Raw genomic sequence first — 23607 nt, forward strand, 5'->3', positions numbered from 1 at the left:
GTCATGAATAGAAAATAAGTCAATAAAATAATAAAAATGAGCATATTTTACCCAATTTACTATCAACAAATGTATGCTCACACACTTGATTACTAAACACCTTCTGTTTTGAATACAGGCCTGAAAATGGCGGCACCCCATGCTCAGGGGCATACTCGGAAATTGAACTCTGTAACACACAGGTAAGTCTAAGCTCTATTATGTCTTACGTTGTCATCGACCGCACTACACCAGTATTCTATGCTGTATACACCGTCGCGGGACAGACATAACCTCCTGTGTCCATTTGAACTGGACACAAGTATCAACGATTTCTTTTTTGATTTGTTCGGGTTTTTGACAACCCTGGATAATCCAAGAAAGCCTCTTTGGAAGCTTATTTCCACTGGGGGTTCATTTGAACACCGGGACGGGTTGGGAACAGTCAGGGGTTAGCACCCAACTCTTTTCGAAACTGGCTGCGAGATACATGTACAGGTATTACTATATGCACACGGGACCGACGGCTTAACGTCCCCTCCGAAGGACGGAGTACTTTCATGGTTCATTTACTCAATTCTAAATGAACCATGGGGAGAGAGGAAGTCTGAATTTAATCTACAGAGGTTGCCAATTAATTTCAGACTTTTTTATCTAAGTCAATATCCCAGCAAATCGCCACCGCCGGGAATTGAACCCGGGACCTCATGCACTAAAGGCAAGTACACTAACCATTGCGCCACGCTTTCCCTAAAGACAAAGGGGACTGCAAGTAAATAATAGGCAGGCGTACTCATCTCTCTTTCAAAACGATTGAGTCAGACTCAGACTCCCCATGTAATGTTGCTGACATGACTGACGGGGTCAAAACACCTCCGCAGCCAGTATTTTACCTCCCCGGCATTGAGTCATTGACTAAAGCATCCTCTACAGCGGGTCTTTTACCCTCCCAGGATTGAATATTTAAAGCCCGAGACCTTATTTGTACACTTGGTTGCGGTGAGGCAATATGGGAAGAAGAGCCTGACCTGAATGCTCAATGTGCCGGCACCACAGGGATTCGAATATATGAACGAAGAACTCGAGTGTCAAAGTATTTGACTACTGCACCATCGTGCCCCTACTGATTTTGAAATTGGGTAATTTTTCGCACAGACGGTTTTGATTTCAAAGTTCAAAATGCACATCATTTTTGTTTGTTTGTTTTTAGTATTTCTGCCCAGCGACGAAAAGAGAATTGCGTCACTGGAACGATTTTCTGACTTCCACTAAAACATTACTTTAATACAGTTTTGTAACACTGTGATATTAGCACTATGTATACTCTCAGTCATCTGGGGAATGTTCAATGTTGTGATTAATGAATTCATGTCCTCCAGACAAAAAAACTCACTTTTTTATCACCGACCTCGCGGCTAAAACGTTTGGCTTTCAGCTAGGTGGATGATTTTGGGTCATCCGAGGTCAATCGATGAGGAAGTTACGCGATGCTTCGATCAAATCACCATTGACGACATTTTTATTTAGGACCGCTAACCCTGTTGGTTTGAACCAGTCAAAGAAGCATTGTGGGTACCTGCCGAAAAATCGCCGCTCACCGCGAGGGTGTTATAGTGAATCTGACACATGTTTTGGATCGAGTCATCAAGCAACTTCCTCATCGATTGACTGCAACGTCGTGATGTGTCAGTGATAACATCTAACAAAAAAGTGAGTGTTTTTTTTCTGGATGACATGATTTAATTAATAACAACTGATATTAAACCTACTGTTTTGTATTTTGCATCGCAGACGTGTACTACATCTCAGCCAGATTTTGCTCATCAGCAATGTGAGGCTACTAACAATGAACCCTGGCAAGGAGACTTCTACACATGGGAAGCCTACTTCCAAGATCAAACTGGTGAGTTTAAGGCCTATTCAACCATTTTACTCATTCGGAAAAGCATAAAATTCATCAAAGTTCATTTACACATTTGCACTAACATACGAGCTTTGTGTGTGTTTCATTTTTGCTCAAGTGTTTATCATATTACTCACATAGACACCATTATAGTCACCCTTCTCAGAGTATTTAACGGAAGTTTACCATCATCATCATCATCATCATCATCATCATCAGTCGGCTGCGGAGCAGGCGACTACAAGCTTTCTCCAACTGTTGCGATCCTGGGCAAGCGAAACAATTTTGTTTGGCTGCAGCATCCCTTCAGTATCTCCCAGGAGGTGCTGTACATACTGTAAGTACAGTGTCCGCGGCCGTCCCGGTTTCCTCTTCCCATGTGGTGGGATATAAAGGGCATATTCTTTCACAGGCTCATCATCTTCAAGACGCAGTATATGGCCGAGAAATTTGAGTTGATGAATCTTGACTCTGGCAACCAGTGGAGTGGTGTTGGTCAGATTATAGATGGTTTCATTTGGGATCCGATCCACACGCTTGATGTTTAACATGACTCTGTAGCAAGATGTTGCAAAGGCATTGATCTTGTTTTCCATGTCCTTGGTGATTACCCATGACTCGCACCCGTACAAAAGGATAGTGACACAAGTTGTCTCAAACAGCTTACAAAATAATGCTTATAATAACCTGTCATGCAAAACAGGTCCCTTAATCATCATTTTGTGTTCAACTGTGTTTTCTTATCAACAGAGCAAGAATTGTGCGGGTTCATATGTTCAAATAACATCAATCTCGTTCCTCGTGGATCATCTTTTCAAGATGGTACGCGGTGTTCTGCCGATTTCAGAAACGAATTATTAAAATGTGTACAAGGAAAGTGTGTGGTAAGAAAACACGTCCTTTTTCTCCCTTTTCATTACATTCTTCTCAACTCGGTTTTTTGTTTTCTAATTCTTATTTATCTTTTTGTTTATGTTTTAAACCGTCTCGCCTGTTTCTCTTTCTTATATTTCTTTGTTTCTGTTTTCTTTAAAAGCTCCTTGTTAATTGTTACAATTTAAGTTGCAATCAACAAAAATGAAATATCATAAAGTGATAATTTTAGTATTTTTATCATTATTATAAGATATAAAGTGGCCTAATTATAATTATATGATAGTAAACATCTCAAAAATGTAATTACATCCTTCCCCTTAAATATTGACCATTATTCAAAAATGGGCTGTTGTATTACAAATCTGTAAAATGCGTTGGAAGTCGAATATATTTTTGCGTATTTTTACACCTCATTTGCTACAATAGCCTAGAAAACATCAACACACCAGTCAATTTATTGTAGTGAGGTCCAGAATTGAAAGTTGCAACAACAATACAAAATCACTCAGATATCGTTATACAGATTTTTCAATCATACTGAATACAAAACAATTTTACTGCAACTTTCAAATTTTGGGTTACAGTGATTTAAATGTACACAGTGACGTCAATATTTAGACAATTGCTGCAAATGAGGTGTCAGAATTTGCAGAAATAACTTCTGCTTTCAACACATTTTACGGATTTGTAATACAATAGCCCGTTTTTTTTAATAAAGGCCATTATTTTATGGGTACATTTCCATTTTATACTTGCAGGAGTTTGGTTGTGACAACAAGTTAGAGTCGGTCCTGCGATTTGACAACTGCCGAGTTTGTGGCGGAACGGGCTTATCTTGCTCCCCTGTTACTGGATCTTATAATGACGGAACACCGTTTCGTACGTCATGTCGAATATTTATATGAGCTTTATCATTGTGCCCTGATATTTTAAAAGAAATACCAATAACCTTTTGATGATAATAAATAGCGAGATATGAAAGGTGAATGTAAACGGAGATGTGCCACGGTTTTGAGGAACATTTTAGTTGATTTTCAGTGGAGACGCATTTAGGCAAAATGTGCAAATTTCGGCAAATTTGGGTGTCTTTTTTGACAAAATGTTATTCTGATGAGTTCTAAAGTGTGCGAAGAACTCGCCCGGAGGTCCAAACGGCTAAATATATTATGTAATTTAATGATTTCCTTAATAGACTTGTGTATTTTGCAAGTGAGCAAATGATAACAAATCACATTTGATTTATTCAAATCAATTTCAGAGTTAACGTCTTTTCTTGATATTCCTGCGGGATCAACTTCAGTCGAAATCAGCAATACAACTCCATTAACTTCGTTCATGGGTAAGTCTTGTTTATTATAGCCATTCGACTGCATATCAACAACAAAAACAACAATTCAAATTTGTCTTAAAATAAATTTTGGATAATTATTTGGACTTTGGACTCTTTGTACACTGACCTATCGGAAAATTTGTTTTGGTCCGTGCAAACCATTGTTTTAAATGTTTTACTAGAATAAAGAGAAAAAAAAAGACAAAAAAGCATGATATGGTTCAATGTAGAGGTACCGCGTGAACGTACCAGTGCAGTGCGGTATATTCAAAAATTGTTTTCACTTATTGTTATGGTAGTTTATACGATTATTGCATAATTCGCCAGCGTATATGGCCCTGTATTTCTACACTTTGAAACTACAAAAGCTCTAATCTTGTTTCTTTAGCCCTTAAGACGGCCAGTGGCCAGTACTTGTTTGGTGACGGTACCCAGCCGGGCATGAGTGGAGAATACTACACAAATGGAATATTTGTTAAATACTACAGACTTGATAGCGAGGATATCATCATTGATGGACCAACACCCGTGGCATTTACGGCTGAGGTATATCGAGTTCAGAGACCCACCATCTCATACACATATTATACATCAAATGGTGTTGCGCCACCACCAACACAGGCACCTGTCCCTACGTATTTTTGGCAGACCAGTGAAGGTCCATGCAGTGTATCATGTGGTAGTGGTAAGTTATATTTATATACGTTACAAGCCCCTGATAGAATATGGTTAATCAGTATTGCAAACTGCGTGTTAATGTGCCTTCACATTACTAAAATCAATTCATAATACTAAACTTTTGGCTTGAACATTTTGACATAATGCAGACTCTAGTCGCCGCCAAAATTAAACGGAATGATATGTCTGACATCTTGTTTAATAATCAGACGAAAATGCCGTCCGCGCAGGTAGGCAGCCAATCAGGGCGCAACACATTCCATGTTAATCTCTGATGGCAATTTAATACAGTTATTGGGTCATCGGGAAATTACAAATATTTAAAAACGACTTCTTCCATCGTTTTCTTAAACATGTCAGGTACAAAACAGGTCTCTGCTCAGTGTTTCTCTTCATCAACCGGTACCGTCGTGTCAGATACGTTCTGTAACCCCATAACACGACCAGCAACAACTCAGCAATTTTGTAGTCTCCCAGTGTGTCCGACAGGACCAAGTAACTACTGGATGTTATCATTCGGTACTTGCAGCGTCACATGCGGAAATGGTAATTATAATAATAAGACCTTGTATTTTGACGCTCATCGTTTTTCTGTCATTATAGTAGGCTAGCTTAGTTAATAACTCAAATTCAAATGCCTTTTGGTTATATTGTCGTAATATTTTCGCCACCTCCTTTTTTCGTCACCATAATCAATTGATCTTAATTGTCCTTATTATGGTTCTTTAAGTTATTTTTGGGAGGACTTTAATACAAAACAGGAAAGCGTACTCAATTGTTTGGATTTTTATATATCTCCTCTATATATAAGTTATTATTTATCCGTCTTGTCACTTTCTTTTTTTTTCTCTGTCCACCCCCCCCGCCCACCTTCTCCCATCACTCATTCCTCTCTTTCTCCCTCTCCCTGTCTCGCCCCTCTCTCTGAGCATTTGTTCCCCTTGTAGTAATACCTACACTGTTTATTTTTAGGCATTTTGTTACGCAGTGCAAATTGTTATTCGCCTTCACAAGGCAGAACGGTAGCCGAAAGTGAATGTGACCGAAATGCCAAACCAGATACCAGCCCTCAGCAATGCTTCGAACAAGTATGCAATTACTGGATCGAATCGGAAGGTCCTTGTAGTGCCACTTGTGGTTTGGGTAAGATCCTTTATTATTATTAATTTATACGTATACCGGTATACACGCTAACGAGTCCATCGATTTCGTCACAACAGTGGTTCATATCTCAGGAATCGGTCCTGTCAGGCTCTTGGCAAATGGAACTATCATTAAAAACAAAGCTGGTCTACTCCACAATTGTTTTTGAATGGATTTACATCGGTTTAATATCTTAGGCATCAGATTTCAACAGTTGAACCATAAACTTCACACGAAAGAATATGAACCCGTGAGTCAGAAGTATACCAGAATCACGTAACTGCTATAACGTAATCATGGTAATAATGCCTACTTTAGAATTAGAATAAGTATAAACAGAACTTATAACATCGCTGCAACAGTTTTTTTTTTCTAGAATTATTCATAATCCAGTGGCGTAGGCAATTGGGAACTCTTGTCTTCTCCCCACGTGGGATGATGGCCACCCTGATTTATAATATTTTTTTTCTTTTTAGCTTATTTGTGACAATAATCATCAAACCCCCCTCCCCCTCCGATTTTGCCTGTACTCCATTCTGAAAATATCTTAGCTACTCCATGATCCCCTTATCATGTTCCTCCATTTTACAGGAATTAACGTGAATTCTTGGCGTTGTTTCTCACCATCAAGTGGTGGAATTGTGGCAGACAATATGTGTGATGCAGCCTCGAGACCTGCGGATACCCAACAATCATGCCTCGTGACCCAGTGCGTAGCAATGTGAGTCAAGAAAATGAAAACAGTCTTTGGTTATCATATTGCCTTGTGCACTAAATACGATCGTTAATAGGGGCTTCCGACTGACTTATGTCCAGGGGCGTAGCAAGAGTCTCGGGGCCCATGGACAAGCAGCAGTGCGGGGCCCTTTTAACATCTCCTTAATTAGCAATATCTTTAACCCATATAATAATAACTAATAATACTAATACGTTGTCGTCAAAAATGCTTTTAAAAATGCCCACTAGCAAAGCTGAAACGTCATTTTATTTGTTTTTCGATCAAGTCTCATAAACCATCTAGAGTTTCGAAAGTTTTGCGTAATTGCATAAATTATATTATTTTATAAACCTACTTACAAAAAAGCTATAGTTGACTCCAAATTACCAGTAGCGGTGGCAGCATTAAATTGTAGGTGGTCAGGGGACGAGCATTTTTGTTCCGGTTTTACTTGGACTCATTTTTGCTATTTGTTAAAAACTTTAATTTCATGCTCTTTTGTCCCCAAACTGGTGTGTTTTGCTATTTGATTGGGCCAGTTCGCGCGCAAAATGTTACACTTTTACCTATTTGGGACCAACGCACGATGTTTTAAGTGCTAAAAAAGAAGTTGAACAGGGCAATTATTGCTTTACTTTTTCTTCTATTAAGATTTTTAGGGGTGGGGGACGTCCCCAATTGAAAAATTTAGGAGGTGATGAAGACAATTTACTAAATCGTTTTTTCATTAATTATTATTTTGTACATGCATGGAATAATTTTCATAAATTTCCCGACATACTAGGGGCACTTTGCTTCTGTAATATCACAAAGATGAAAATGTTAAATTTGAAGAGTATTATTTTGACGAATTTTTTTGAACCTCAATTGCCTTATGGCGATTCTTCCAGGGGGCCCATCAAAATCTGGTACTAGGACAAACCCAACCGCTTTTGTATTTAGTTTCGTTAATTATTAAGTAGTCAATATAATTGAGAATACACTGTACTTAATTAGAGTTACATGTTTTTTTTTCTTTTTCTTTTCCCCTTATTTCATTTTCGCGTTTGTTCGGGGCCCCCTCGGGGCCCATGGACTTCGTCCACCCTGTTCTCCCGCTTCCTATGCCCCTGCATATGTCGAGAATTTTATATTGAACGAAATCCAAGAGGGAAATATCTCTTCAAACAGAGAATATTATTTAAAGGGACGTTCTTTGCTGCGCTGAATTAATATTTTGGTCTTAAAGATAACTTATTGCAAATCAAAAGCTTGATGTTAGTGTGTTATGGAGTGCAGGGCCGTTCCGACCATTAGGCCTAGGGCGGCAAATGCAGAGGGGCGCAAAACAACACCAAAAAACCAAAATAAAAACCCGGAATGGAGAAAGAAAAGGGGGATAATGAGGGCGGATAAAGAATGAAAACCGTCGTGGGCAGTATACAAATAGTCAAAACTGATGAGTTTTCAAGGCCATGGGTAACCCCCCTTAACACTTTTTTGTTATGCTTTGGTGGGGCGGCAGGGAGAGGCTTTGCCTAGGGCGGCAAAATCCCTAGGAACGGCCCTGATGGAGTGCAGTTGTCTCAGATGGGGTCTTACGTGGTGGCTGGGGAGTTGGACTTCGACGTATATAGTACCTACATTAGATAGATGTTCAATAATATTGCCTGTCCAGACAACTAACCGATTTGTTGCATTTACAAGAGAATAGTGGGTTAAAGAACTTACAAACCATGATCTTCTTCTTTTTTCTTAACATTTATAGTTGGGTGACTTATCCATTTGGTGGTTGTGATGCCACTTGCGGAACAGCATTTCAAACTCGCACGGTAATATGTGCAATCCAAAGCGGGCAAAGTGAAACAAGGGTACAAGACAGCGAGTGTGCAGGTCAGGCCAAACCAGAGACAACTATATTATGTAATCGCGACTTACCATCGTGTGGTGTGTGGAACGTTGGCCCATGGTCACAGGTATTTTTTCGGGTTTGCCTTAAAACGTTCGGGTCGGTTCGGGTTTCACTGGTAGATAGGACGGCGATGTCCTGGATCAGTGTGACGAAAATCTTGTTCCTAAGGGCTCTAATTAGCATATGCATATGGGTACAAATGACGTTCCAGCTCAAACAACAATAATTCAAAGGCGTCAACACATTGACATTTTACGTAAGTCATGCGTCCCACACGCGAGCAACGGAACGATTGCCCCATTCCCGCACACCTCTATTTTTTTCAGCCATGACCCAAAGTGTCCCATAATTTCTCAAAAATTTAATGTTTGTAAAGCGGTGGTGCGCCTTTTTTCTTTCCTTAACCGGCTGAATCTTGGGCTAAATATATATATTATAGAAAAAATGCTAATGATTTGTCACAATCAATCTCCCTAGCAATGTCATGAGTGCTTCTGCTTTTCAAGCGTTAGCAAATATTTTCCTGATGTACCTACGGTTATAAATCATACGTTGTTCTCTAGTGTTCAGTCACATGTGATAATGGCTTCCAATTCCGGACTGTGGTTTGTCGACCAGAAGGATACGAAGCATTCCCTAATCCTCCAGCGCTAAGTGACAGCGAATGCCGGGAAAATAAGCCATTCACACAACAATCATGTGACAGTGGAGTTATTTGTAGAACTATAGGTAAGTGGTTGTTTCTAATCAAAACCTTGACACACTAGACTAGCTTATACTCTATGCCTATATGACTATCTTCTTAAACCACAATTTCAATTGGTTGAATGTCAGTTACTTCCGTCAGACAAGCTTTGGTAAATTATACTTGACAGCAGTATAGATCCCAGTCTCAACATAAAAGACCATTTATATTAGCACCTTCTATATTTTTTAACGAAATGGCTATAGAATTTTTAATAGCGCTGGTCTTTGTTTTGGCTAAATCCTGTTCAAGCGGTGGGTTACCAGGCAAGTATTTTGTATAAGTATGTATAACCAACAATTAACAATGAGAGAACTTTCTTAAACCTCGTTGACTTGGGGATGATTTGAAATGACCGCTAATTATGACTGTTTGATATTTATTGCCAGTAATATGGGAAAAGAGACACATGTAGAAACGAAAGAAGCTACCATTTTGTTGAAGGAACAAAGTTTAACAAACCATAACCCCGCTTCTGGATATCGTTTGAAGTCAAATGATATACCATTTTAAAGCATATGATGTATATTTTCTAAACACGAAATAAAACAAAATTTACCTGGGGAGCAATTTACGGCTCATTCGCCGTGTACAGCAATTCAATAGGTATTGATGCTTATTATTTTCTTCCATTTCTCTTGATGCAGGTTGTAACTCCAGTCCTTGTCAGAATGGCGGTACATGTACTTCGTCAGGAGCTGGAGGATACTCTTGTGCATGCTCTCCTGGCTTCACGGGCGTTAATTGTCTGACATCATCGACATGTAGGTACCATAAATCTATGATTATCACTGGGTAATAATTACGATTCCCGGAGAATGTAAACATTTCGGACCTGTGCAAGAACAATTCATGGCCCGGGCCATCTGCTAAAATGTTTCTCGCCTTTTGAAGTTCCAGAAACTGTTTGACCAAAAGTACGTCAGCAATTGAATATACCTACCCACAAAAGTGTCAAATTCGTACAGCACAACTCTGATATAGGCCTTATTGCAAAAAGAGCCTGTCAAACCTTTTAAATAAATGTTTACCAACCTTTTTAAACAGGGAGCACCGTCTGGCAAGTTCTTCACGGAAGAATTGACAATACACCTGTTACTTTGACGACAGACAGAACAGAATGTACATTGATACATTTTAACCTTGACTAATTCCCCAAGGAACTTGAACCAAAAGTGGGATTGTCACTTCAAGGGCAATACAAAGGATTTTTTCAGGCCTTATGTATGTTTATTTATAATTATTTTTTGCTGTTATTTATCTTGTCAAACAGCTTGTAATTCAAGCCCGTGTCAGAATGGTGGCACATGTTTTCCGTTTACGTCGGGATCGGGGTACTTCTGTGTATGTCCTCTTGGTGTAACAGGGGCTAATTGCCAGACAACAGTTGGTATGTTAACCTTATTGAATATTACCAAGGGATTTGTCTCATATCCCTGATATTACCGTGTATGTTCATACTGTTAATAGATAAACAAGCTGATTAAGTAGATTGACACTGTCATTCAACACAAGTATTATATGGAGATATTTATCCCAATATCTTGATGTGCACAACGCACATCGTCATCAGTAAGGCTCTAATGATGAACTGAACATTGGCGTTGTTTTAATATTTTATGTGACAAAATGTCTAAAAATAAGGTAATCCGACCGACAGACCCTGACTTTGGAACCCTTTAATGGCAATACAAAATCCTTTTCATGCCTTATGTATGCGTGATTATAGTTGTACTGTATTATTTGCTGTTATTTATCTTGTTATGCAGCTTGTAACTCAAGCCCGTGTCAGAATGGTGGCACCTGTTATCCGTTCTCGTCGGTATCTGGATACTTCTGTATATGTCCTTTTGGAGTGACAGGGGCTAATTGCCAGACAACGGCTGGTATGTTACCTGCTTGGAATATCAGTTTGTATGTTCATACGTGCTTGTAGATAAACATGCAGATTATAAGTAGATTTAAACTGTTATTCAACACAAGCATAATTGGAGACTTGAGCGCAAGAAGACCGTAAGTCCACTTGGCCCCTTAACATGTATACACTAAAGTTACGTATAGTTTCTTAGGGTTTTATAATGTTTAATACATGTTCCAGGGTGATAATATCATGAAAGGTTGTGAACGATTTGATTTGGCCCATGAACATGTATAAAACATTACCAGACTATACGAAACTATAGACCCTATCGAATACTACGTCACTCGTCATCATTTAAATAAAATTCTGTCCACCATAAGGTGCCACAGGGCAATTCGCACGTTAATACAATAAAACATGTGATAGGTATGAATGGTTTTGGAATCGAACTAGACACCTGTCCCTCTGTCACTTAAAACTTAGAACCAACGTGGCTGCCATTTCAATTGTTATACCGTTCCGCTTGAGTTTATTCGATACGGTCTATACGCAACTTTAGTGTACATAGTATACATGTTGAGGAGCCTAGTGGACTTACGGTCTTCTTGCGCCCAGGTCTTCAATTGAGATATATACACCAAGAAAAGAAATAATTAAAAACAATGTTCAAATGTGGCCGCACATTCCCGTCACCCAATTCAGTGAAAGCCGCCACTACATTATGTCTATCTCATATACATCAGCCCTTTCACTTCTTTTCAATGCAGAAAAAACACAAAAAATTAACAACGACAGCAATTAAATAGAACTTGCTCTTCCTACAGCTTGTAATTCAAACCCGTGTCAGAATGGTGGTACATGTACTCCGTTTACGTCGGGATCGGGATACTTCTGTTCATGTCCTTTTGGTGTAACAGGGGCTATTTGCCAGACAACAGGTGGTATGTTAACATTCTTGGAATATCAATGTGTATGTTCGTACGTGTTAGTAGATAAACATGCAGATTAAACAGTCATTCAACACAGGTATAATGGTGATATTTATCCCAACATCATGATGTGTACAACGCACATCGTCATCAGCAAGGCTCTAATGATGAACTGAACATTGGCGTTGTTTTAATATTTTATGTGACAAAATGTCTAAAAATAAGGTAGACCGACTGACAGACCCTTTTGAACCCTTTAATGGCAAATAACAAAATCCTTTTCAGGCCTTATGTATGCGTGATCATAGTTGCACTGTATTATTTGCTGTTATTTACCTGCTTGGAATATCAGTTTGTATGTTCATACGTGTTTGTAGATAAACATGCAGTAGATTAAGTAGATTTAAACTGTCATTCAGCACAAGCATAATTGAGATATATACCCATAGCAAAAAGAAAAGTTTCCCGGTGACCACCCGATGACCATTCGGTGGTCATCAGAAACCTTTCGGGTACCTTTTCCAAAGTTATCCGAAAGTGCCCGCTAGCGGATACCTTGCGGATACCTAATTAAGTTATCCAACAGTTTTCGGGTAGACATCCGGAAGTCTCCCAAAAACTCAAATATTTCAAATGAGTTACCCAGAATGTTCCCAGAAACATAGATTCTTTGCAGGAGTTACCCGGTGGTTATCCGCTTTTAATTTGACCTTGAAAATAGCATAAAGCATTTAAGAATGCATTGTGGGTGGGTATATGGTCAAAGGTCACTGAATGAATTCAAAATGGAGCAGCTAGCTGTTGGCAGTTGGAATATATTTGTGCAGAATATTCAAGTTATTTGTGGTCCAAAATGTATGGATTTACATGTAGGACATTACAAGATGTTTACTAATTAATCTGGAACATGCTGTAGGAATTTTAAAGCATTGAATGTTTGATTTCATATGATAATGCAGGTAGGAAAATTTGTATGAAATGAATTAATGTCAATTAAATTACTAATCATCACATAATGTGTCAATTAACTGATATAAGCTTTATGTTAAGCTATTTGTAAATAAATTATATATAATATTTGATATAAAAATTATAGGCTGTGTCATCACATTTGGGTACTGTAATAGATGTATATAATATATGGCTCTGGTTTTTTTAACATGTATCAAAAGTGTGAACTGAGAGGGTAAAAATGAAATTGACAGAAGACACTTAAAATATGTCATTTCTCAAAGCAGATGACTTGAATTTTATGAAAATACAAAACTTGGAGCTTAATTCTGTTCATTTGGTCTGTAAACTTTTTAGACCCTTTAGCCAAATGAGATTTTTTCTTAAAAAAGCAACTTGTTGCCAAAGCTAGATATTGCTTACTGTAATGCCCATTAGTTACCAAATTAGTTGTCATAGGAAAATAATGAGTCCAAGTTACTATTGACCAAATATGGCTATTCTGCGGTAACTTTTAGGTAACTTTTCAGGCATATGAAACTGAAAAATGGGCAAAATAGCAGGTTTGGTGGTCAAAAATATGCTCTAAATGTAATTAATTTCATCCACATATATTGCTAATCCATATGTGAACAAGGTAATGATAACCAAGTACTGACATATCAAAATAAGTTTGATAATGCCTTTATAGTAAAAATGTAACTCTAGATACTCGTGGGTTTCGGATGTTACATTATTATGTTAACATGCATTATTTGCAGGTATCTGGCCCTATTTCTAAGCACATACTAGTTCAAAAATGTAAGTGATAATCACTGTCAGATGATTAAACCTATCACTTGCAAATCTAATCATCATTTAAAAATTATATTTTCATCTTACTGAAGAAGTTTTTTAATTTAGATGTATGTACATTGTTACCCATGTCCTTATTGTAAATGTGCACTGGACATCATAATAAACCAAATTAATTAGCTCCATGAAGCATTAAGTTGATAATACAAAGGGCTACACCTTTCTTACAAGCATAATCAGGCTCTCTTTTACGTCTTTCCAACTTAAGAGTGTTTCGGATGTTACATTACGTTAACATGCAATTGCAATCTATATAATTGAACTTATTGAGGGATTATTTGTGACATTTCATTATTTTAGCATAAATATCAATCACTTTGAATCAGAAAACCTGTTGAAATTATTCAAATGATTCAAAATATGTACAAATACGTGTATAATTAACGGCAGTGATTCGGACGTTACATGATGTTAACATTTTTACAAAGTTTGATGGTTGGAAGTTGAATTAACAAACATGAGATCATTGCATACAACAGGTATGTTGCCATGATGGACACTCGGAAATTTTTTAATGCAAGGCACAATCATTTATCATTTGCACGCATATAAAATATGCATAAACTGATCGTATTAAAACAGCTCATAAGTCTGTGGTAACAAATAATTCCCATGAAACTTGTTCTGTTGTTAAGAGTATTTTTCTTAGTGGTTAATTGTTTCCATTGATAATTTATTGTTTTATCGGACATAATGAAGCTGTATGAAGCATAATAAGTATTTCTCCTGCTTCGTTTCTGGTATATGTGCATATTGATTCCAATATAGGCCTAAGACATGTACATACTTATATATTTTATGTTAAAATGATCACTTTTTTTTAAATGAAAATGCAGCTTTTTTCAATTTTGAAATAAATGATTATGACAAAATTGCTACTTAATTATTTTCAATAGTTTTAGATATCATCTAATGCTAAAATATTATAAAGTTTATTGAAATTACAACTTCATTTTGGACTTGTTAACAAAAAATGGGTAACATCCGAAACACATTTTAAATCAAAGTATTTTGCTAGTGTATGGAGAAATATTCAGTGTAAGTTGCTTTTCAAATTTAAAATAAATTTCTTAGGAAATGTGTATATGTCAGTAATGAAATTAATTTGAAAGGAGTGAACCAAATTAATTATGTTGCTTTTTATCTTATGTGTTGTGCATAGAGACAATAGATATTGTAGAGCTAAAAAATTGTAATTTTTTCCACTAGCGAGGTTTACAAAGGTGAAATGGGAGTCAGCAATATTAGGAAAATGAGAATGTACAACATATTTACTAGAAATTCACATTCATTTAAGTGTATATTCTAAAATCTTCTTACAATGCCCTGTTATTGGCCTCACTTTCCGTTAACATTTTGCCTTGTAACATCCGAAACAAACTTGGCATGTTAACGGTTTGCACACTCAAAGAACAAACCTGGGTATGGTAAAAAATATTTCTACTATGGCCTTCCCATGATTTCCAATCCATTTGACCTTTTTATTTCCCCTCTAATTAAATTTCTTCAATAAAATGTCACTCTTTCTGTCTCGGATGTTACATTTGATTCGGATGTTACCATTGTTAACGGAAATGTTGTGTGGCCAACATAAAGTCAAGAGGAAGTGAAATCATTTTTCATTAAGATACTTGTTGTCATGTCTACTTCAACTTAATAATGAAAATTCAAAGCTAGTATTGTTCTTCACATAATTATCAGACAATATGTATTCTTTCGGATGTTACAAAACTGTTAACGGAAAACGAGACCCATTTAAGTAATGCTTCACCATAATTTGAAAACATTCAACCGATACAAAATTTGCACTTGCAATTATTTATATTGCCCTGAGGCAAACATTAAAAGTATTTGTGTATGTTTTACTTGATAAAACAATCACTTAGACCATGTTAAAAATAGAGCAAGATTGTTAACGGAAAATGTAACGTCCGAAACATAATTTTCAAGTGCTCAAAAATGTTTTCATGTTAGAAATTATTTAGGTAAATCTTGGATTTCTTGGATCTTGTACTAACATGTGTTCATAAAATATTGAACAGAATTTTTCAAGTTTCTTATTGCAAGATAGCACTTTATATGCTCAACTGCCATGCCTACAGAGTTGTTAATTTTCTCCAAAAACTACAATTCAAATAATAAGCTTACTAACTGTCTAATCAATTTGTGCATACTCATGAATTTGTATTTCTGCATTCCCTAAAAGGTCAACAGGAAGTCTCCAAAGAGGTCACCAGGTATATTGTCACCAAAAGTTATCCGCTAGGTCCCCGAAAAGTTATCGGGTAGTTATCCGCTAGTTCCCCCAAAAAGTCACCGGGTAGTTACCCGGTAGTTTCCCAAAAAAGTCATCGGGTAGTCATCGGGAACCTATTACCTGAAAGGTATCCACTATGGTTTTCCAAAAATTTATCGGGTAGTCACCCGCTACCTATCTAATTTGCATGTGAAATTTGCCGGTGTCTACCCGGTGACTATCGGGAAGTTATCCGGAAAGGTCTCATTTTTTGATATGGGTACCCCAAACAAAGAAATTTAAAAAAAAATGTGTAAATGTTGCCGCACATTCCCGTCACCTAATTCAGTGAGATCCGCCTCTATCATGTCTATCTCATATACATCAGCTCTTTCACTTCTTACAGCTTGTAATCCAAACCCATGTCAGAATGGTGGCACGTGTACTCCGTTTACGTCGGGATCGGGATACTTTTGCACATGTCCTCTTGGTGTAACAGGTGCTAATTGCCAGACAACAGGTGGTATGTTAACCTTCTTAAATATCACCGTGTGTGTTCATACTGTTAGTAGATAAACAGGCAGATTAAGTTGATTTACACTCTCAATCAACACAAGTATAATGGTGATATTTATCCCACATACTGCAGTTACTGTCCGTTTTCATATACACAATACACAGTGCTCTCACCATTGACGCGTGACATCTACAAATAGTGTATGTTAGAAGTATAGGCAATTGCCTAGTTAACGTCACTGTGTGAAAAATAACCGGCCAATATTTAAAGTATTCTCTGAAATTCTAGAACATATAGTTTTGTAACATGTCCTAAATGTGTTAGTGTTTTCGGAAGGATATGTAAACGACAGATAACACCAAAAAATATGAAGAAATTATTTCCAAACCGTGTTAAGTCTGCAACCATTATGCTCCTCATTTTCAAAAATGCTGGTTAACAATAAGCAGACTATTGTCTCATTTCGTAAACAAAAGCCCACACAGTATTGTTACCTTTCGTTTGCTTTGTAATCGTTCACCCAACTGAAACCAGCTCATTGCTCATAGCACGGGTAAAACAGAAACATGTGTAGTGTGGATTTAACCAGAGAAGATCTTATATAATCAGTTGAGCTGTTTTCAATGAGTGTTATCTTGGTTCAGTAGCTTTTAATGGGGTTTAAGTCCTGCAAAGGTCGTTGTGAATTCTACTGTAGACATGACTGCATCATGAACATCTTGATGTGCACAACACACATCGTCATCAGTAAGGCTCTAACGATGAACTGAAAATTGGCGTTGTTTTAATATTTTATGTGGCAAAATGTCTAAAAATAAGGTAAACCGACCGACAGACCCTGACTTTGGAACCCTTTAATGGCAATACAAAATCCTTTTCATGCCTTATTTATGCGTGATTATAGTTGTACTGTATTATTTGCTGTTTTTTATCTTGTTATGCAGCGTGTGACTCAAGCCAGTGTCAGAATGGTGGCACCTGTTATCCGTTCACGTCGGGATCTGGATACTTCTGTATATGTCCTATAGGTGTGACAGGTGCTAATTGCCAGACAACAGTTGGTATGTTACCTGCTTGGAATATCCAAGTTTGTATGTTCATACGTGTTTGTAGATAATCATGCAGTAGATTAAAGCCATATTATAACATTTCTTTAAAAATAGATTAGTATTTATTTTCCATAAAATGTTAGCTTTTACTGTCAGATATGTCCCCTTTTAATTTTGAGCCGAACAAGTGAGGTAAAGCTTAGAAAATTGGAATTTACTACTAGCGCCCATGCATGTTACTCCCGCGGTTGTAATACGGTACGATCCTCGGGTGTGTTTGTATGTGTATCCCGCACGCCGTGTACGTACTGTGCATACGTTTTCGACTAATATTTCCATCGTAATAATAAAACGCCGGTTCCATCGTTTTATTCAAAATCTCGGATTTTGACAAAACTACAGCACCTAAAGTACATTACAATCGTGTAAAAGCCAGAATTTTTTTGAGGGCGTTCTCCTCAGCAAATGTTATAATAATGGCTTTAAGTAGATTTGAACCGTCATTTTTCAAGTATAATTGAGATATATATATATATATATACCCAAGCAAAGAAATAAAACAAAATGTTTAAATGTGGCCTCACATTCTCGTCACCCAATTCAGTGAGAGCCGTCTCTATCATGTCTATCTCATATACATCAGCTCTTTCACTTCTTTTCAATGCAGAAAGAAACACAAAAATTAACAAAGACAAGAATTAAATAAAACTTTTCTTCTTACAGCTTGTAATCCAAACCCGTGTCAGAATGGTGGCACATGTACTCCGTTTGCGTCGGGATCTGGATACTTCTGTACATGTCCTCTTGGTGTAACAGGGGCTAACTGCCAGACAACAGTTGGTATGTTAACATTTTTGGAATATCAATGTGTATGTTCGTACGTGTTAGTAGATAAATATGCAGATTAAGTATAGATTTAAACAGTCATTAAACATAAGTATAATTGAGATATTTACCCTATTATTTCAATGTGCACAACATCGTCATCAAGAAGGTTCTAGTGATAAACTGATGATGAGCGTTTCTTTAATAAACTGAGCTAAAAAAGAAACTTAAATTTTTTCACAATCTGTGAATCACAATTATGTGCATATTAAGTATGTGTATATTATTATTAATATCTTAAAATCTTAAGATATGACCAGGTGGTGGCCGCATTGCATTCTCTAAATTCAGTAAATTTTCATCGTCAACCGTGTAAATGAATGGGATTATTTTGAAATTTTAAAACGCTTGAAATATCACAAACAAATAGGCCTATGTTGATAAATAATATAAATACAAGCTAAAACCGTTGGGGTTCGATAATGAACCCCACAAAACTAACCGACTATATTGGAAAATGCCATACGGCCGGGCGGTTTCACAAGTTGCCGGCTCGATCATGTCATCCGCCGCCTGATATGACGGTGTGAAAAATTATAAGTTTTCTTTTGAGCTTAGCTTTTTTTTTGGCAAAATATTTAAAAATAACGTTTTTCGACCGACCGAACAAGACTTTTGAACCTTTTAAAGAGCAATACAAAGTTGTCTTTTTCTGCTTTATATAGTGTTGATAGTAATGTATTTTTTGCCGTTATTTATCTTGTTATGCAGCTTGTAACTCAAGCCCGTGTCAGAATGGTGGCACCTGTTATCCGTTCACGTCGGGATCTGGATACTTCTGTATATGTCCTATTGGTGTGACAGGTGCTAATTGCCAGACAACAGTTGGTATGTTAACATTCTTGGAATATCGCTCTATATGTTCATACGTGTTAGTAGATAAACAATTTTCAAGCGTATGTATGTGTGTTTATAATTGTACTGTATTATGTTCTGTTGTTTATCTTGCTATACAGCTTGTAATTCAAGCCCGTGTCAGAATGGTGGCACATGTACTCCGTTTACGTCGGGATCGGGATACTTCTGTACATGTCCTCTTGGTGTAACAGGTGCTAATTGCCAGACAACAGTTGGTAGGTTAACCTTATTTAATATCACTGTGTGTTATTAGACAAACAAGCAGATTATGTATATTAAACTGTCATTGAACACTAGTATAATTGAGATATTTGCTCAATATTCGATGTGTACAACACATTGTCATCAAGAAGTCTCTAATGATGATCTCATACTGAGCGTTATTTGACCATACCCAAAGCGGTGTTATAAAAACGCGTTTAAAACACGTTCATATCGTTTGAAAAAACATTTGTTTGTGTTTACTGGGACTTAAATGCGTAATTTGAATTGCTTGGATTCAAAGGATTCATTAATATTTTGGTTCATGCATAATTTTTGTCTTTATCTCTTCTTAGCTTTTAAGTTTTCTTTGTTTGTTTTTCTTTCATTCTCTTTCTTTCTTTCTTTCTTTCTTTCTTTCTTTCTTTCTTTCTTTCTTTCTTTCTTTCTTTCTTTCTTTCTTTCTTTCTTTCTTTCTATCTCTCATATGACATGAAATATCATCATATCATATTTTCCACAGTTATACCCACCAATCCGTGCCTTAGCTCCCCGTGTGTTTCCGGTTCTTGTTTCCAAGGAGTAACGGGTACTTATTTTTGCCTATGTGATTCTGGTTACAGTGGTGTGAACTGTAATATACCAGGTAAATAGTTTATTCCCGATCAAGCCGTTTTATTTCAATGTGATAAGATCCTGCACTGGTTTAAAAAAACTGGTAAAATGAAGCCACTTTAGTCAAGAACAAAATATGCATATATGTCATATATCAAAGCCATAATGTATGATCGTTTATAATTGGTGTAGTAAATTATTTTTAAACCTAATGTTTGGCACATTTTATCCTATTTAGCCACATTCGGTGTGTTGTTAGGACAACAGAGAGCAATGTTGAATTCAAGTCATAATTATAAAATTGAATTCCCCATAGAACACCACACTTAAGCGGCTAAGATAATAAGTGCGTTCTCATTCATTTAACTCCAGATAACTTTCCTGGCTGTTTCTACCATAATATATTATAATATTAGGCAAATAATAACCGAATTTAAAATGGATCAATTGTATTAAGGCTTTACTGATGCAAACATCCAGCCAACCAGCCATGAAACACGTTTCCAGTTTAAAAAAAAAACCAGTCTGGCTTTGTAGATACAACGTGTAAGGTACATAATCATGCAATTTCACACAACCTTACCTGTCAATGTCAGTCAGGCTTTATGGGACCAACGTGTACCGAACGATGTAAATAACCATGCTATTGCACTTTTACATAACGTTATCTGTCAATGCCAGCATGCCTTTATAGAAAGGTAAATAATCATGTATTATAATGATACGTAAATAGGTCCTTGTCATTTGATTGGTGACTTGTGTGTCATATGACATTGAATATTTGTCCCATTTCATGTTCTATTTGCCGTGCATTTTGCTAAAAATGCACATTAAGTAGGAAACACAAACCTTGTCTCTGAATATGTGATTACCGAGTACGATTTATGGGTACGATTGCGAGTTTCAATTGACTTCTTTTCAATGCAAAAACAATAGATTGAACAAAGTGAGCAAGGTAAAAGGTCTTGCTCCTTATTGTGTTCTTTCATTTCTCTAGCTACAGGTTGTAATTTAAGTCCATGTCAGAATGGCGGTACGTGTACTTTGTCAGCTGGAGGATACTCTTGTACGTGCTCTCCTGGCTTCACAGGCGTTAACTGTCAGATATTCTTGACAGGTAAGTGCCCTATGCCTTTGGTTATAACTGTGTAATAACTATGTGTTTCGGACAAGATAAACATTTCGGAACTGTGCGAATTATAAGGGCAATAAAACATTTTTTTAATTTCAGGGCTTGTGTATGCCTGTTTATAATTTCGTGGCTGCACATTCCCGTCACCAAATTTAGTGAGAGCCGCCACTCTTAAACGACAGCTCTCAGACTTTTTCAATGCAGAATAAAATGAACAATGTCTGCAATTGTCAGCAAAGTCTTGCTCCTTATTGTTTTCTTTCATTTCTCGTGACACAGGTTGTACCTCAAGTCCATGTCAGAATGGCGGTACGTGTACTTTATCAGAAGCTGAAGGATACTCTTGTACATGCTCTCCTGGTTTCACAGGCGTTAATTGTCAGACATTCTTGACAGGTAAATGCCCTGTGTAATAATTATGTGTCCCAGAGAAGGTTAACAGTTCGAGCAAGTAATATGTCGACCGCCCCACAAAGAGGCGTAATTCGCACAGTACAGCTCTGCTTTATATATTGCCAAAAAGAGGCTGACAAACCTTACAAATCATACTATCGTACTTTATGGTAGTGACATAATAGGTTGACGGTTGAATCTTTTATGGCCAGTACAAAGTTTTCTTTTATAGGCCTTCTGTATGCGTTTTTATAACTGTACTGTACTGTATTATATGTTCTGTTATTTTTTTCTTGCTATACAGGTTGTAATTCAAGCCCGTGTCAGAATGGTGGCACGTGTATTCCGTCTGGATCTGGATACTTTTGTACATGTCCTCTTGGGGTAACAGGGGCTAATTGCCAGATAACAAGTGGTATGTTAACCTTGTTGAATATCACTCAGTATGCTCATACATAAACAAGGAGATTAAGTACTGTCATTCAGCATAAGAATAATTGAGATTCCCACATATATAGATGTATATAACCCATATCGTCGTCACGAAGGTTCTAATGATGAACTGACTGTGAGCGTTGTTTAATATTTTATGTGGCAAAATACATTTTAATAGAAAGTTTTCTTTTTTAGGCCTTTAATGTATGCGTGTTTATAATTGTACTGTATTATTTGCTGTTATTTATCTTGCTATAGAGTACCGAAGTGATGACGTCACATAAAAATTTCTTTGCGTTTCAGCGTTTTGATTACCATTTATCGGTGGAGCATGAAGAAAAACATCCCCAGTCCAAATTTGGTGGGAATAGGATCATGAGGGCCCGAGATATGGCCGCATGAATACCTAATTAGCCCCATTAAAATCAGTGTAAATTGGCCTGGGTCATAACTGGTTGGAACCAGGCCAATTTACACTGATTTCAATGGGGCTAATTAGGTATTCATGCGGCCATATCTCGGGCCCTCATGATCCGATTCCCACCAAATTTGGATTGTGGATGTTTTTCATCATGTTCTACTGAAATATGGTCATGAAAGTGCTGAAATGCAAAAAGAAAATTTTATGACGTCACACTTCAGTACTCTGTAGATCTTGTAATGTACATATCAAATTCAAACCCGGCCACTGGGTACCTGGCGATGGCCGCGTCGTGGGCCGGAGATTTTGGGTATAAAAGTTCAAATCCTGAGTAAACCCGGGACCATCCCGGGCAAAATCTTGAACCACTCCCGGCCCCTGGGCCAACTATCCGATACAAACCGTTGCACACTCCAGGTCAAGTTCCCGGTTCTGGGCATGTGATATACGCCTAGATGTAATATTAATATCGCGGTGATCTTCAGTGGAGTGAGATTTCGTCGCCAAAAACACAACCTTGGGCAGATCTCGTTGCTATTATATCGTAGATCATCCGGTTGTTAAACTAATGATGTGGGGCCCGAATAAATTCATCAGGTTTGTACTTCGAATCAATTAGTGCATTTGCTTGAAAAAAACAATAAGTTCTTACTTATCAGATGTGAACATCTTATCCACTTTCCCGGGAAACTTACTTCCTGTCGTGCGTGTCATGGTCTTGGCCCCCTCTTGCTGTTCTCCATCGCTTCCCATACTTCTCTGGACCTTCTGACATGCTCCTTGCCAAGTATCTTGGAGTCCTCCCAATTGACGACATGATTTGCCCTTGCGACATGATCAGATATGGCTGACTTGGTTTGTTCTTGCTCTGATGCCCTGCGTTCTGACCGAGTTAATAGTATACAAATATATACTGCCATGAGAGGTTCTGGTTAAAACTATGGGCCCGAGGTGAGATCAATAGTACTATTTTCCTGATTGGCGCAGCCCCGAAGCATGCGAAGGA

General features: G+C 37.4%; 1 protein-coding gene across 1 annotated transcript in view; it reads left to right on the forward strand.

Annotated features, from left to right (window-relative positions):
- The window catches only part of LOC140162025 (A disintegrin and metalloproteinase with thrombospondin motifs 6-like), a 49377-nt gene extending 27163 nt beyond the window's left edge, over window positions 1-22214 (forward strand). The window contains exons 15-31 of the mRNA XM_072185314.1: window positions 119-182; window positions 1771-1882; window positions 2633-2766; window positions 3517-3637; window positions 4017-4097; window positions 4477-4773; window positions 5127-5312; window positions 5739-5909; window positions 6501-6630; window positions 8375-8582; window positions 9082-9247; window positions 9911-10027; window positions 10537-10653; window positions 20129-20251; window positions 21218-21337; window positions 21632-21748; window positions 22050-22214. Of these exons, the coding sequence (XP_072041415.1) occupies window positions 119-182; window positions 1771-1882; window positions 2633-2766; window positions 3517-3637; window positions 4017-4097; window positions 4477-4773; window positions 5127-5312; window positions 5739-5909; window positions 6501-6630; window positions 8375-8582; window positions 9082-9247; window positions 9911-10027; window positions 10537-10653; window positions 20129-20251; window positions 21218-21337; window positions 21632-21748; window positions 22050-22204 (2419 nt within the window). The 3' untranslated portion in view covers window positions 22205-22214. The remainder of the gene's footprint in view (window positions 1-118; window positions 183-1770; window positions 1883-2632; window positions 2767-3516; window positions 3638-4016; window positions 4098-4476; window positions 4774-5126; window positions 5313-5738; window positions 5910-6500; window positions 6631-8374; window positions 8583-9081; window positions 9248-9910; window positions 10028-10536; window positions 10654-20128; window positions 20252-21217; window positions 21338-21631; window positions 21749-22049) is intronic.
- The last annotated feature ends 1393 nt before the right edge of the window (window positions 22215-23607 follow it).

The sequence above is a fragment of the Amphiura filiformis genome, chromosome 10 (assembly GCF_039555335.1).
Source record: "Amphiura filiformis chromosome 10, Afil_fr2py, whole genome shotgun sequence".
Lineage (NCBI taxonomy): Eukaryota > Metazoa > Echinodermata > Ophiuroidea > Amphilepidida > Amphiuridae > Amphiura > Amphiura filiformis.